Source organism: Camelus ferus, chromosome 20, assembly GCF_009834535.1.
Source record: "Camelus ferus isolate YT-003-E chromosome 20, BCGSAC_Cfer_1.0, whole genome shotgun sequence".
In the NCBI taxonomy this organism is placed as follows: domain Eukaryota; kingdom Metazoa; phylum Chordata; class Mammalia; order Artiodactyla; family Camelidae; genus Camelus; species Camelus ferus.
Genome location: NC_045715.1, coordinates 2895078 through 2911256, shown reverse-complemented (window position 1 = coordinate 2911256; position 16179 = coordinate 2895078). Strand labels below are relative to the sequence as shown.

The window sequence follows — 16179 nt, the reverse complement described above, 5'->3', positions numbered from 1 at the left end:
TTTAAAATGTGATTATTAAACGGAGTGGTAAGTTGCCCTTTCTGAAGAGTAATTGAGTACCTGTTTTATTCATCTCAAAACACTCACTCCCCTACCCTCAAACGTGTAAAATTTAGTTGCTTTTTGTTTTCTGTGCACGTGGCCTTCAGTTAGGTTTCCTAAGGGCCAGTGGCTCTGAGGGCCCCCCTCGTGCTCCCCCAGCTACAGCTCTGTTGCTCAGTTACCAGAGATCCAGCACGAAATTAGTGGGTGATTTGTAGTACCTTTAAACAGGCTTTAAGAATATACTGTGTTTTCTACACGTTTGTCAGCCAGTTACCTTTGAAGATCGTTTGCTTGAATATTTCAATTGTGCATGAAGACTGTGGTCGTCAGTGTAGGACTAATGAACTATTTGGATTCTTTTTTAAATACTTTCCCTGAACCCTTATCCTGCATTGCTTTCACATGCAGGCAGTTATAACTTACTTTAGGGACTGATAGCCTGTTGCATGTTTTGTCTCTCTAGTCTTTTTTTCCTGTTGTTTGTACATTTTTAGCAAGAGCATCAAAGAGAGGCCAAAGGAGGGGGGAACCCAGGTCGGCTTATGTGCCTTGTGAGACTGCTCAGGAGGGGACGGTGGACTCACACTCATGTGCGCTTCCTGGGTTGTAAATATCCAAGGCTCCAGCTTGCGTGGGGGTTTGACCAATAATTGCCCCTCTCCTTTTCTCAGGCCACCGAGGGACCGTGTAATTTGCCCAAACCAGGTATGATGGACTTGGTCAATAAGGCCAAATGGGACGCGTGGAGTGCTCTTGGCAGTCTGCCCAAGGTGTGTTCACGGGTGACTCTGCTTTTATTTTACTTGCTGTGCTCCTGGGGGAGGTCGGGTACGTCTGATGACTAAGCTGTCACACGCACACCTTCTAGATCTGGAGGTCCCTCTGCTGCACCAGAACCTCTCTCCTCTCTTCATCGCAGCTGGCTCCTTGTTAGCACACGGAGTTTCTCAGCCTGCTGCTTCGTTGACCAGGGACTGAAACAAGTTGTTGTGTCTCCCCAGGAAACTGCCAGGGAGAACTACGTGGATTTGGTGTCCAGCCTGAGTGCTGCATCCGAGCCCCCCAGCCCGGCGAAGCCTGCAGCGGACGGGGAACAAGCGGGAGGTGACCTGGTGGTGACCTCTGAGAACCACATCACAACGATCACGTTCAACCGGCCCGCCAAAAAAAATGCAATCACCACTCAGGTAGCATCACCTGCCCGGGGTTTCATCCCGCTGCTCCTTTCCTCCTCTCTCCAGGTCACTCAAAGCCTGTCCTGCTACATTCCTGTTTTTGTGACACCTCTTTTTTGGTTCATTCAGGAAGATCAGTAATTGTGGCTGCTTCGTACAGCCAGGTTGGGCATTCGTTATTTAAACTTGTGAGTTTCAAGTAGGTTTGATGTGTCCGGAAGGCACTGCAACTTTCCTAATGATGGAAGCACAGATAAAGGGCTTAAATGTAAATGAGACCCACGTTGCTGTTACAGAATATACACAGAGGGTCTCTAAGGTTGGCATTGACACCCCGGGAGTATCTTCGTGTCATTTGGGCTTGAGAGTGAGCACTAGTCTACTCACATGGAGCCGTATCTTGTGCATGTGGAAGGAAGAAGCAGAGAAGGACTTAAATGGATCATAATCCAGCTCTGCTTGAGGGGGCTGCTTCCCACAGGCAGCAGGAGTCTGCGAATCTGTCCTTGAACTAGAACGAACAACAATAAAAACAGCCACTCCAGCAACCTAAGTGTCCATCGGTGGATGACTGGACAAAGGACATGTGATACGCACACAGGTTTACACACGTATTCATGCACACAAAGTGGAATACTATTCAGCCATAAAAAAGAATGAAATCTTGCCATTGGTGACAACATGGATGAACCTTGAGGGCATTGCTGCCTTTTAGTGAACTCAGAAAAGACAAACACCATATGATCTCACTTAAAAATATGGAGAACAACAGATGGGTGGTTGGCAGAGGTGGGGCGGGGGCAAAATGTACAAACTTCCAATTATAAAATAAATCAGTCCTAGACAGCACGGCAACTAGAGTTAGTAATACCGTATTGCCTGCTTGAAAAGTGCTAAGAGAATCAATCTTATAACTTCTTGCCACAAGAAAAAAATTGTAGCTGTGTGGTGACGGGTGTTAATTTGACTTACTGTCATCATTTCGCAGTGCATACAATTACCAAATCATGCTGTCCACCTGAAACAAATGTTAAATGTCTATACCTCGTATTTTTTTAATGACTCACAGTTTAAAAAAAAAATAGCCACTTCAACTCTTTCCCCTTGAAAGAAAAATAATAGGGAATTAATTGGGTGCTTGGTGCTGAATTGGGGGGTCAGAGTCAAGAGTGCTGAACCTCCTTTCTCTGGGTTTATCATCTCTATTGTGGTAGGAAAAGTATGCTAACTTTTGTCTTAAATAAGAATTCCATGAAGTTGGCTGTGTGCTGTTCAGTTAACAAAGCGTTTGTTTCCTTTCCTCCTGACTCACTTCTATGTGATGGTGATGGTAACAGTAACAAGTTCGCTTCGCCGAGTGCCTCGGGCGTGTCAGTACTTTCTAGACGGGGGATTGGGGGTCTCTTTAATCCCCGCAAGGAGCCACTGTTACTACTACTTAACAAGAGAATGACTAGGTTGAGCACTGGCTCGCTGCAGTTCACATAACCAGTACACAGGAAGACCCGAGTCGGAGCCCTGATCTCTCCCATCTCCGCATCCAGGCTCTTAAACTGTCACCCCGTCCTGCGGTGTCGTTGTAACTGTAGTTAATAGTGGGATTAGCTCCTTGCTCCCTCTCTCAGTGGAAACGACTTCCCCTTTGCTCATACATTATTTTTTCAATCAAGAACGTGTATCTGTAAATGCCAGCCTTCCATCACCCTCTCCCGCACTGAAGTCTCACCTAAGGTAGAAGCTGCCTCGATTTTAAATGCATTAAAAGCTATACCAGCTGCACATCCAGGATTTTCAGAGACATTGCTGATTTAAAATACTGGGTCCGCTGTTCTTGACAGAATCCGGCCTCTGACTCTCATTAACATTCCCGGACTGCCTGCCACACGCCTGCTGTCTCTCGACGTCCCAGGTGGAAGACTGCTCTGGGGAAATCTTTCTCTGGGCACCCCGCATCCTACCCTCCCAGGAAAGGACCAATGCCTCCTCTGAGCTTTCTGCTGCTTTATGCTTTATACCCGTTTTAGAGCTACCCACCTTTGTTCATTCCAGAAGCTCAGGGACTGTGTCTTACTTGTTCACGTTTGGGGAAAAGTGGACGTGTTCCCCAGCGTCTGGTATTCCGCACTTGGTGCATCACACACATCAGGTGATTGGGGGAGCACTGGAAGTCTTTGTGGTGTCTTGGGCTGCCCTTTGGGTTCTGTAAATACAGTCAGTGTGTTTAGCACCTTACAGAAAGTGGGCTTCATCTGGGATCCACCGGGTGATGGTCATTGTTTTCAGAGTTTTTTTCTTTTCCCTCCTCCTCCCCCTGTCACTTAGATGTATCAAGATATCATGCTTGCACTTCAGGCTGCCAGCAAGGACGACTCGGTCCTGACTGTTCTAACAGGTAAGATATGTTCTTGGGTTTCTTAATTAAATCTCTGTTTGGGGGCTTTTCCCACGAGTAAATAAGTTCTAAGATCTTTTCCAGTACTGAGGCACTCTAATTCTGAAGTATGTAAAAAGTATGGTAGAGGATTGATATCTTTATCATGTAAAAAGCAGGTACAAATTGCTAAGGAAAGTACTGAGACCTACTAGATGAATTGGTGAAATGAATAGGCAGTTTATATGAGAAAGTCCAGGAAAACGCAACCAGATTAATAACCACAAACATAAATCAAAATGATGAGATACCATTTGATGCTTTTCTAAGTTAGCAAAATTTCAAATTATAGCCACCTTTGACAAAATGATGGTAGAATTGATGCCTCTTAATACCTCACTACTAACATTATGCCTCTGAATCACGTCTTACCGGCTGTGTCTCGTACAGCACATGGTTGGGTCTCGCCCCTGCGGTCCAGTCTGAGTTTTCTTGTAAAGGAGCGCTTACCTGCCTGGACTCACGTACGTGACAGCTGCGGCACATCGTAGTTCGAGCGTCTTACGTGCTTTCTGTTTGTAGTGCTTCCTTTGATTGTTATTTTTCACTTCCTGGTCTGTGTTTTTCTTGTTTCGCTTTGTGTGTTTTATTTCTCATGGTTTGGAAGTGTTTTTTTTTTAACTGCTTTTAGTAATTACTTTTATAGGCCTATGTGGTACCCATCAGCATTTGTCGTACGTTACTCCCTTTGCACTGTAGTTGCCCCTGTGAAAGGCAAGGAAGTTAGTGTGAATTCCACCTCAAACCTCTCTTCCAAGTTTAGAGTCTATTAAATAGAGCTCCGTTGTCTTCTAGCATCAGATGTTGCTGGCGAGAAGTTCGAGGCTACCGTTAATTTTGTTTTTAGCACCCTCATAAGGTCATTTTTTCCCCCCAGAAGACCATGGGGTACTTTTCCATTCTTTATCACTTTTTCCTAGGAAATAACATATCCTTTTTAAACAGATTATGAAGACATTGTTGGAAGTTTTCTTTGATAATATCTCTGAATATTTTTGTTTCAGTTGATCTCTTTGAAAAATTCTGATTTTGAAAAAGAAACGTCTGGTCTGCTAGGACCATTATCTGTTATTTTCTCTGACTTCTTAACTCTTCTGTTTTTCGTGTGTTCTGCTCAGTTCTCTCGAGTCCCTGGTCGCCTTCTCAGCACTGCCCCTTCCCCCTTCCACCGCTCCTGGTAGCGCCGTTTCTTTAGTGGTTGCGGTTTCCGCTTGCATTGTCTCCTGAACCCTGCCCGGTCACTCTCTGTCGCCCATCGCTTCTGTTTTGAGCCACTTCCACAGGACAGCTCAGCTCTTAGTTTGGAGAAGAAGTCTCATTGTTCATGAAATTCCTGAAAGTACTGTTTATGACACTGCTCTCATCTGGCAGAAGCACAGGGAAAAACTTAAGGAAGAGACTTATCATGTACAAATCCTAGCTCAGTCGTACGTAGCTCGTTGTTCCTCAGCGCCCCAGATACAGCTATCTCGAGCCAGACCACAAACACGTGCTCAGGGTTTTTCCTTTGAAACTTGCCCTTGAGCCCATTCCGGTGTGTTCCTCTGCCCTTTGCGTGGGTTCCCACTGAGCTTTGTATCATCAGACCAGGGACACGTGCCAGGCCTCGTCTGCCTCTCCCTCCTTGGTGAACCTTGCTCTCCCAGGGCACCAGCGTGTCTCCCCCACGGTCCCCCTCCTCCGCCCTTGTTCTCCTGTCTCTGGCCGCCCTCTCTGACCTCCTCTGCAGACTCTTCCTCCGTGTGGCCAACCAGTAGGTGAGTTCCTGAAGGCTCAGCCCTGGGCAGTCTTCTGTCCTCACTCAGTGCTCTCCCTGGCCCCCTGTCATCCACGCCCACCCTCCCCCAAAAGCCCGCAGGCCAGTGATTCCCTCGTCTGCATCTCCAATGCGGGACCCTCCACGGGGCTCCTGGCTAGTCCCCCACCTGGCACTCCCTCCTGGTGTCTCCTCCTCCATCTCTGTCTCTCGACCCTCTTCAGTTTCCATGTCACGGTGGTTGCTCCGTATCTACCCTGCTGTGGAGACCAGAATCCTAACATTCAGTATTGACGCCTGTCCTTCCCTCACCTCCCATGTCCCCTCCAATCCCATTCACCTCACGTCTCTGGACTCGGCCCTCTGTCTCTGCCTCTGGTGCTGGCTTCCGTGGGCTCCTTGGTCTGTCTGGTCCCGTTGGCTGCTGACACCCCCCCGTGCCCAGTCCAGTCTCCTCTCTACATCCAGTGTTATCTTTCTCCAAATAAAAATCTTATTCCTCGCCCATTTAAAACTCTTCAGTGACAGCAGGACAATTGAGTGGGGAGAGAAAGCTCTTTTCATAAATGATGCCAGAGCCACTAAATATCCACGTGAGGGAAGGTGGTCTTCAGTCACATCGCACACCCTGCATGGGCTTTAAAAGTTATTTAAGCATAAAATCCAGAAACAGAGAGCTTCTGGGAGAAAACATAGACTGCTCTGTGGCCTTGGGGGAAGCAGAGGCTTCTTGCGCAAGACAGATGCATTAACCGTAAAAGAAATGATTGACAAATTAGACTTCATCAAAATGTAAAATGTTTGCTTATCAAAAGGCAAGAGTGAGAAAATAAATATACAAACCCCAGCTAGGAAAAAAGAAGCTGCCGTATGTAAATCTGATTAAGGACTGAAATCCAGAATGCATGAGGAGCCCCTGAAAATTAGTAAGATGAGCAACCAGATTTCAAAGCTGGAGAAAAGACTCGGACACTTCAGAAGAGAAGGTATGTGAACTGCCAGTAAACACATGGAAAGGGGCTCAGTGCCACCAGTCAGCAAAGAAATGCCAACCCAAACTACAGTGAGGTGTTCCACCCACCAGAACGGCTAAAATCCATTCAGAAGATGCCAACACTGGTGGCGACGTGAAGTAACTGGACCCCTTGCACATCTCCCACGTGAGAGCACTTCGGAGAGTTGCTCGGTAGCTTGTGGAGTTAAATGCACATGCGCTTGGTGGCCTGCCTGGCCACTCCAGGCAGGCCCTCGGGAGAAGTTAAGCATTATGTCCACAGAGCCGCTCTTCGGGAACTCGTGGCAGCCTGATTTACAGTAGCCAAAAGCTGGTAACAACTCAGCGTGTGTGTTAACAGATGGGCAAATAAACAAATTGCTGACTGTTCATACAGTGGAATGCTACTAGTGATAAACAGGAGTGAAAAAAATGAGACAGGAACACGGGTGAATCTTTAGAACTTGATTTAGCAAAAGCTTACAGACCCATAGGGGCACATAGCGTGTGGTTCCACCTTGGTCACATTCTGAAATAGGCAAGACTAACGCGTGGTGATTGAGGGCAGAAAGCAATCGCCTGGCGGTGAGGTGGGGAGGCCTGGCTGGTGAGGGGTGCGAGAGCCGGGGGGATGGAGGGGCTGGGGCTGGTTCTGGGTGGAGAGCACGTGCAGGGTCTTTATAATCAGAACTCACTGAGCCGAGTGTTTAAAACTGGTCATTTTAGTGTATGTAAAGCATGCTTTAACACAAAGCAAAACACCTTCCATGGCTCTTAGAATCAAGACAGAGCTTCTACAGGGAACTGTGTTCAATGTCTTGTAATAACCTTAAATGGAAAAGAACATGAAAACAAATACATGTATGTACATGCATGACTGGGACATTGTGCTGCACACCAGGAACTGACACACTGTGATTGACTGTACTTCAATTTAAAAAGACAGAGCTTGGACCATGAAGCCCCACGTGGTCCCTTCTGCTCCAGCTCCATGGTGCTTTCAGCCCCTCATACACTGGGGTCCCCCTTCCCCAGGGCCTTGGCACATGCTGTCGCCTCTGCATGAATATTGTCCCCACTTCCTTTTTCTTTTCCTTTTTTTTGAAGTCTGGTTGATGTACAGGGTTGTGTGAGTTCTGGTGTGCAGCACAGGGATGCAGTTTTATGTGTATCTGCTCCTTTTTAGATTCTTTTCCATTACAGGTTATTACCAGGTATTGAATAGAGTTCCCTGTGCTGGACAAGCAGGTCCTTGTTTTTTACTTCACTCCCTTTTTCTGTCTCACCTGCCCATCCTTCACATCTGAGTTCAGCTGTCCCTCCTCTAGCCAAGCTCCTCCCCAAACTCCCCGATGCGAGCCAACCCCGCTGCACGCTCTCCTGTCCTCGGGTACCCCCTTGGGTATCGGCTGCATTGCGCACACTTAGTTACGTGTGTTTCAGTCCAGGTCCAGCTGATGCCCTAGTGTGGGCGTCAGGGCAGGGGCCGTAGCTGGTTCACCAGGGTGTTTGCTGAGCGCAGCACCGGGCTTGGCTCGTGGCAGGAGCAGCAGGACGGATGAGTGGTGACTCATGGACTCTGTTTGCAGGAAACGGTGAGTATTACTGCAGTGGGAATGACCTGACCAACTTCACTGACATCCCCCCCGAAGGGCCGGAGGAGAAAGCCAGGACTAACGCCATTCTGCTGAGGTAGGAGGGGCGTCCGCTTGTCCCGGAGGCTTATCCTTGTTCATCAGCGTGGGAGGCAGCCGAGCAGAAGGGAAACAAACAGCCCCTCGCGCGTCAGCACTGTCAGCCGTGACTTTGGACGAGCCTGTTTGTCCAGGCTGCTCCTGTCAATGGGTGGGCGTCCGCCTCATCCCTGTAACTCCTGTCACCCCTTCTCCCTGCTGCTCCGCACGAGACTTGGTGGGAAAGCATCAAAGTAAACATGGTTCTTTGCTATTGAGGCACAGAAATTCAGCCAGTTTTCTCCCAGCCAGAGGAGAGCATGACTCCCATGGCTGGGGGAAGAGGAGACTTGAAGTCCTCTCAGCAAACACAGAGGACACGAAGGCTTCTCTCTGACACTCTGATCTGTCCCCGCCGAGCTGCGACACGGCACGTGCTCAGGCAGCCGGCCTCACTTCTGAGTCTGTAGTAGATGGGACTCACGGCGCAGACCGCGCTGCCTGCCACACACGGCCTGAACCAGGGTGCACCTGGGGGACTCTGTGAGTGTCCCTTCAGTGCCACTAGATGGGGTCCTGGAGGGGTCTGGTGTGGGAGGCCAGGGAGGTGGCGAGACAGGGAGGCCCTGCTGGGCGATGCGGAGGCCTGGCCTGGCCAGAAAAGGGTGTGATCTCAGACTCGCCCCATGTCGCCTGCACTTGAGGAATGATCCTTAGAAACGTTTACACATACTTTTATCTTTCCATGTCCATAGGGAATTTGTAGACTGTTTCATAGATTTTCCTAAGCCTCTGGTCGCAGTGGTCAACGGCCCAGCCGTGGGCATCTCCGTCACCCTTCTCGGCCTGTTTGACCTCGTGTACGCATCAGACAGGGTGAGTCCGCTCCCAGAAGTTCAGACGTCATATGGGTAAGAATGAGATCCTCTGAATTCTCCTTTGCTGCTGCGAGCAGCAGGCTGATGACGGGCGGTTCGCGGTAGAGTGGACTGCGGTTACGTATTTCCCAGAGAATGAGTCTAATTCAATTCGTTTTATTTTCCTTTCACTATTAACCTGAGTTTTCCTAAACACCAGCATTGTGAGCATCACCCCAGCGCCTTCATTCTGTATTCTATTCCTGTTACACAGCAGTTACTCCATTTTATTCCCAAATAGTCAGGAGTCCTCGAAAGCTCGTTACTGGCATGGGGGTGTGGACAGCAGCTTTGGAGGTTCTGCAGATGAGTTATTTGATCATTTTTTCCAACTAGATGAGTTCTGGAATTTAATTCTAGAATACAAAAGGACTTCCAGGCATTATGTATTCTCACTCCCTCCTTTGCAGGTAAGCAAACCAAAGCTCGGAGAAGTTCCTTGCCTCCTGTTCACCATCGAATTAACTAGATTTTAATTTCTATTCATCCTCCATGCACGAATACATGTCATAGCAAATACATGTCGTAGAAAATAAAATTTTGAAAAATATGGAAAAGTACAAAGAAAAGTGGGTCAATTGGAGAGTCACTCGCACCTCACCATTCAGAGACAAGCAGTGCTACCATTTGGGCAATTTATCTAATTTCACCAGTCCCTGACACTGGCACACTAGGGTATTTCCAGCTTTTGTCACCGTAAACAAAGACGTGACGAACATTTGTCTTGGAGCTCTTGCCCTCGAACCTTTGCTGCAGGACTAAGAACCACCTCTCAGGGTTAATGGCGCCTAGAGTGACTCTCACTTTTGCCTCGTGGAACTGGCTCACGTGAGCCGGGCAGGGAGCGTGTGGTTTTCCCCGCTGAAGAGGTCCCTGCTTTTGTTCGGAGGCATTCCCTCCACTAGTAGGACCCTATATTAGGGTCCTTAACTTTTTTGGTTCGTCTTTCACTGGGTCCCATTCAGTCAGATCGGCCGTGTTGTCAGATCTAACTCTTGTTACTAAATAACTTTTCCACAAAAGTAGCAAATGGGATTCTCGATGTGGGGCTACCTAACCTTTATAGGATGGAAGTTTCCTCTCAAAAGCAGAAATTAGTAGTCTTTGGTCACATTCTGTATGTTAAATGATCAGTGAAGTGAGCTGCTTTGAACCGGGGTGGGGTCGGGAGGTCCTGAGCTGGGCTGGGAGGCCTCAGTCTTAGTGCTTGGAGGCCAGATGCCATCACACTGGACTCTTATCCTGACTCTCCCACTGAATTCAAAAAGGGAGTCGTATACATTGTCTTTTTAAAGACTTCTAGGACTTCCATCTTATGATAGAATTTGAATTAAAATTGAGACGAGGAAGATATGTATGTACTTAAAATATATTTTTTTAAATGCTCAAAAGATTTGGCCCAAAGGAAAAATCTGACAATTAGTGACCACTGCTAAGAGTTCACACAACTGAATTAAACCAAAGGTCAATTTAAAATCAGGGAAAGACACAGAAGAAAGAAGCTGTGGAGAAGAATTGCTTTTATAGGATTTATCATTCCCGGCTTCATGAATAAATACTGTAGTAAATGAGGGTTAACATTTAACCCATGTGCCGAAATTCTTCTTCACTGTGGGCAATAATGAATCCTTATTAGCTTTTGTCACTAATTGGCACATGTCCTCTTTGGGTCAGTAGAAAGGCGGAAATCATAAAAACGATAAATATTTGGGTGCGCGCTGCGTGGCAGGCACTGAGGTGACGTGCACTGAACGTGTTCAGGGCGTGCCCGCGTCACTGCCCCGTGAGACAGGCGCTCCCGTCCCTGTTCTGCACAGGGGGGCCTGTGGTCCAGGGAGGTCAAGGAACGCCAGGGCCACCAGGGAGCCTGACGCCAGTCTGACCCTTAATTACACCTACTGCTCTGTTTCTTAAAATAGGCTAGCTGTTTATAATAATGTCTATACACAAGTTAAATGCTGCTCGTTAGCAGCTTGGTACACACCTGCTTGTGGCTCCTTACCAGGGTTGGCTTTTTTTTTTTTTTTTTTTTTTTTTTTTTTTTTTCAGTTTTCTGTTTCTGTTCCTTAGGCTAAGACTTCACAGTACATTTCCTCAAAGTTTTCTTTTAGGGGGAAAAGAGACAATAGGTGACATTAATGACTGTTTACATTTTTATTATTTTACTGTATATGCTTCCTACATTATGTATGTACGTCTTCTAACAACATTCATGAAAAGTAACACCAGGTGTGGTGATGGGAAATGAAGTCTCGATATTCTGTTTGCAGAACCGTCAGTTATAAGCTAACTTCCTTTTGTAAGAATTTTTCATTCATCAAGAAACAAAATATTTCTGAGATCTAGAAAAAAGCTGAAAATGACTATATTCTAAGTAACAATATTAAAGTAGTTTCTGACATTTAAAGCTGATCAAAAAACTGGGGCAAAATTAAGACAAATGACAGATTGGGGAAGTAGTTTTCAGCTCACATAATAGAGGCTAATCTGAGATTTAAATATGTCTGTGACGTGATGGATCAACAACTTGATACAAAGTTGAGCAGTTCAGAGGAATGAGTAGCCCACAGAAAATAAAGCGTAAATGACTCTTAAATGCACGTGAGAGAGACACCCTTAAGGAAAGGACTTGCAAACGGGGTATACAAAGAACTCTTACAACTCAATCATAAAGACAGCTAATCCAATTTTTTAAAAGTGGGCGAAGTATTGTAAGCTTCTTCACCAAAGAAGACGTGCAAATGGCTGGTAAGCACATGAAAAGATGCTCCCATCCTTAGTGTGAGGGAAGTGCAGTTTAAAACCACAGCGAGACACAACTGCACACCAACTGGTGGTTACAATTTAAAAGACTGGCGGGGAGGGTATAGCTCAGTGGTAGAGCACATGCTTAGCATACACAAGGTCCTGGGCTCCATCCCCAGTCCCTCCTCTAAAAATAGATAAATAAGTAAACATCACCACCACCACCACCCCCGCAAAAAAAATGTAAAAGACGTAATAAAAAGGTTTGGGGAGGATGTGGAGCAGTTGGAAGTAAGGCACTGCCGGCAGGACTGTTAAATGGTGCGCCTCCTTGGATGGTAGTTTGGCAACTACTTAAACAGTTAATCCACACGTTTCCTGCACAGCCCAGCAATTCCACCCCTAGGTATTTACCCAAAAGAGTTGAAAACATATATTCATAATAACCTTATTCTTAACATACAAAATACTAGAAATACCACAGTGGTGAATGGATAAGTTGTGACACATTCGTGCAGTGGACTACTGCTCAGAAAGAACGGGGAACAAACCCTAATGCAACAACTTGGTGACTCAGGGACAGAAGCCCACAGAAGGACAAAGGGCAACAGAATGTATGATTCCATGTATGGAACATTCTGGAAGAGGCAAAACCAGGAACAGAAAACAGTTGAGTGGCTGTTTAGGGGTTAAAAGGAGCAGATTGACTGAACGCAGCGCAAGGGAACTTCGGGGGGACGGAACTAGCCTGTATCTTGGCGATGGCGGCGCGCACGCAACCGAATGCACCTGTTAAAACTCCGCACACCTCGTGCTGTGAGAGGGCGGATCTTGTGCGCACACGGGCAGACCTCGGGGTGTCGCGTCGCGGGCAAAGCACGTCGTCGCAGTGAAGTGCGTCGTGGGAGTTTTGTGGTTTCCCGGTACATACGGCGTGATGTTTGCGTTATGCTGCAGTCTGTTAAGTGTGCGATCGCGTCATGTCTAAGAAAACCACTAGACATTAAAAAACAGCTTTAATTTAAAAATAATGCTGTTGGGAAAACGGCACTGATAGGCTTGCTTGACACAGGGTCGCCGCAAGGCTTCAGTTTGTGAAAAGCGTGCCGTCTGCGAAGCACGGTAAACCCAGGTCTGCCTGTGTAGTCAAGCCACAGCAATAATTGTTTTTCCTGTTCTTCAATTAAGTGTTAACAAGGATATAGACAAGTAGTGATTTTTTTGAACTGATGTATGAAGTGATTCTCTCTTCTCGTGTTTTCCTCCTGAAAGGCAACGTTTCACACTCCGTTCGGCCCCCTGGGCCTGAGTCCGGAAGGCTGCTCCTCCTACACCTTTCCGAAGATGATGGGCCCCAGCAAGGTAATCTTTTGGAAGCCTTACAAATGAATGTTAATAAGTCACCTCTGTTCCAAAAGCAACCCCCACACTCTGTTCTTCCCCTGTCACGCAGACAGAAGAGACGGAATTACTTACTCACCGAGTCTGAGTGTTCTAAACGTCGGGGACCCAGGCTTGGGAAATGAGGCAGGAGGGAATTAGGAACTCTGCAGCCCTCAGACTGGGGTTTGCTCTCAGGGCTGGTTTGCCTGGTGATCACAGCGCGTCCAGCCTGTCACCAGCCTGTCAAACGGGGCGGGAAGTCCTCCCGAGTGGTGCTGTGGCCACTCAGGTCTGACCCTGCTGTTTTTTCTAGTTTTTTTTTTTTAATGGAGGTGCTGGGGGTAGAACCCAGGGCCTCGAGCTGTCTTAGCACGCGCTCTAGCACTGAGCTATACCCTCCCCACCCCATCCCTGTTGTTACCGGGACCTACTGCCCCCCCTCTGTGTGTGTGACCCCAGGGGACCATGGCAAGACCGAGAGCCAGGGCCCAGGGAAAGGTTTAGCAAACATTCTCCGAGACCCAGAAGAGGGGAGTGGGAGGTGCGCCTCTGTTCTCTGCTGTTAGGTTTTCATAGTAAATATATATATGTATTCAAATATATATGTAAATATAATGTATATGTGAATATATATATATATATATATATGAAATCTGTTTATTCTGCCACATACCCTGAACTGTGACACTGATTTTAACTTTGAAAAGTTGGGCAGAACCAAGTCTAAGGCTTAGAGCATTTGGCTGTGAGACAGTCTTTGCTTCCGCGGAAGAGACGTGGCAGACGTGGGGAAGCATCGCCGCTTGGGGCCCCGTCCTGTCAGGCACTGAGCCTTGCTCTTCCTCGCTTTCCTTCAGTTGAGTAGGACCAAAGTGGGCAGCCGTGCAGGGGAAGGCGGCTGTCAGAGCCAGGCCACCGTGAGTCTCCAGGGGAGGGGACTTGGACAGCTGGTGTTTCTGAAGGTTAGTTAGCATTGCCTGTGACCGTGATTTTTCTCTGTTTTTTTCCCTTTTTAAGACAATTGTTTATAGTGTATAAAACAGAAGCTCACAGCTGCCCTGTGCTGTAGAATCAGCATCTGATTCCGCAAGGCTCCTTCTCCCCCCCCCCCCCCCCCCCCCGACACTGACAAACACAGAAGCAGCAACCTCTGCAAACTTAGAAAGCCTCGAAGACAGTCTGCAGATCACTGCCTGTGGGACCTGGCTTCTCCCTTACGGAGAAGTACTGGCAACCTCAAAGACCAGGAGTGAATTTCCCCGCGGACCTGGAGGCCTCGTTTCCTTGCGTTAACGTCTCAATCTTGCTTTTCCCCTCAGGCAGCAGAGATGCTCATTTTTGGGCGGAAGCTGACAGCTCAGGAAGCCTGTGCTCAAGGACTTGTGACCGAAGTCTTTCCTGACAGCACTTTTCAGAAGGAAGTTTGGACCAGGCTGAGGGCCTACACTAAGCTCCCTCCAAACGTTAGTATTTGGTTGTTGTTGTTTTTTAACTCATAAGAGACATGGAAATAATTTACCTGCCTTAGGATAGCAAGCAATTTAAAATCAAGACAGGGACAGGGGTGGGGGGTGGGTATAGCTCAGGGGAAGAGCGCGTGCTCAGCATGCACAAGGTCCCGGGTTCAATCCCCAGTCCCTCCATTAACAAACAAACCAAAAATTTAAAAATAAAATATAGGTTCATCGAACAAATGTTTCAAAAATTCTTTTAAAAAATAAATGAAACCAAAATATATCTTGGTGGCTTTAAGCACGTCTACATTTCTGATTAAATGTGGCCGTAACAGTTGCTAGAAATACTGATCTTTATAAAACTTAGCGGAGAGGCCTTCCGTTTCTGTGCTGTGAAAACAGAGGGGCAGCCCTTCCTGGGCTTGCCTCTGCGGAGGGGGATGGGCGGCACTTGCCGGCATGCCAGACAGGCTGGCTGACGCTCTTACCAGGCAGCACTTCTGGTTTTGTATGTGAGAGCTGCTGAGTACCTCATATTCCTACTGCTTGGAGTGGTCCTAGAACCAGAAGCTTTAATTTCTTTTTTTTTTTCGGGGGGCTGGTGGTTAGGTTTATTTATTTATTTAATGGGGGTACTGAGGACTGAACCCAGGACCTCGTGCATTCTCAGCACTCAGGCCACCACGGAGCTGTCCCCTCCCCCAGAAACTTCAATTTCTACGCGCAGCTTCTTAGAGATGTGTGCTCACGAGCCGCGTGTCCCCGCGCCCCCCACCATGGTGCGTGCATTGAGAGCTGAGAAGCCCCGTCTTGTGGGCACACGTTCTTCAGGTAACAGGATTAAATGAACAAGGGAGACAGGAATCAGGATGGCAGGATAACCCCACTCCTATGAGAGTTCCTCTTAACCTTCTGGCTGCTTTTGGTTTTTCAGGCCGTGAGAACTTCCAGGGAGGTGATGAGAAGCAAGGGGAGGGAGCGGCTGCACGCCGTCAACGCCGAGGAGTGCGGGGCCCTGCAGCAGCGCTGGCTGTCCGAGGAGTGCACCAGCGCTGTCGTGCGCTTCTTGTCCAGGAGGGGGAAGCTCTGAGTGGCCGGAGGGGCTCCTGTCTCCGATTTCCAGTTCTGAACTAAGTGAGCCCCCCTGTGCCTTTTGGAGTGCTAGGATGTAGCTTGTGATGGGTGTACCCGCCTAGGGCCCTGCTGAATAAAGAACCATGTGAAGATGAACTTTAAGGATTTTCGTAGGCATTTTGGGTCGCAGGGAGCCTTACGTCTCTCCGCATGAACCGCTGTTGCCAGGAGCACTGAAGCATCGTGCCCGGGGCCCTGTTCTGGAAAGCGTTCGTGGCCTGACAGGCCGAGACCGTGTCCTCGAACACCACGACCGCGCTCTGCCGTCCACACAGGGTCACCGACTTGATGGGCCCAAACACCACCAGCCTCCGGGTGACCGAGTCCAGGTCTTCGGTGGGCCCCATGTTCTTTTTCAGCCATCTGCAGGGCAGCAAACCAAAGGGGTAGTGTTCCTACAGAATAAATCATCTTAGTTTCATCTCTCTCCCCCACCCCAAACCATAATCTAATAAAAAGGCACGAAGGAGAA

General features: G+C 47.9%; 1 protein-coding gene across 4 annotated transcripts in view; it reads left to right on the top strand.

Annotated features, from left to right (window-relative positions):
* Positions 1-16179, top strand: part of ECI2 (enoyl-CoA delta isomerase 2) — a 20426-nt gene extending 4247 nt beyond the window's left edge. For 2 of the 4 annotated variants that reach the window (XM_032462427.1, XM_032462430.1), the window contains exons 3-11: positions 717-815; positions 1047-1232; positions 3543-3612; positions 7991-8093; positions 8830-8950; positions 13009-13098; positions 13977-14081; positions 14439-14582; positions 15508-16176. In XM_032462427.1, coding sequence (XP_032318318.1) covers positions 717-815; positions 1047-1232; positions 3543-3612; positions 7991-8093; positions 8830-8950; positions 13009-13098; positions 13977-14081; positions 14439-14582; positions 15508-15663 — 1074 coding nt within the window. In that variant the 3' untranslated portion in view covers positions 15664-16176. Of the gene's footprint in view, positions 1-716; positions 816-1046; positions 1233-3542; positions 3613-7990; positions 8094-8829; positions 8951-13008; positions 13099-13976; positions 14082-14438; positions 14583-15243; positions 15388-15507 lie in introns of those variants that run through there. The other 2 variants (XM_032462428.1, XM_032462429.1) reach the window with 2 other exon arrangements.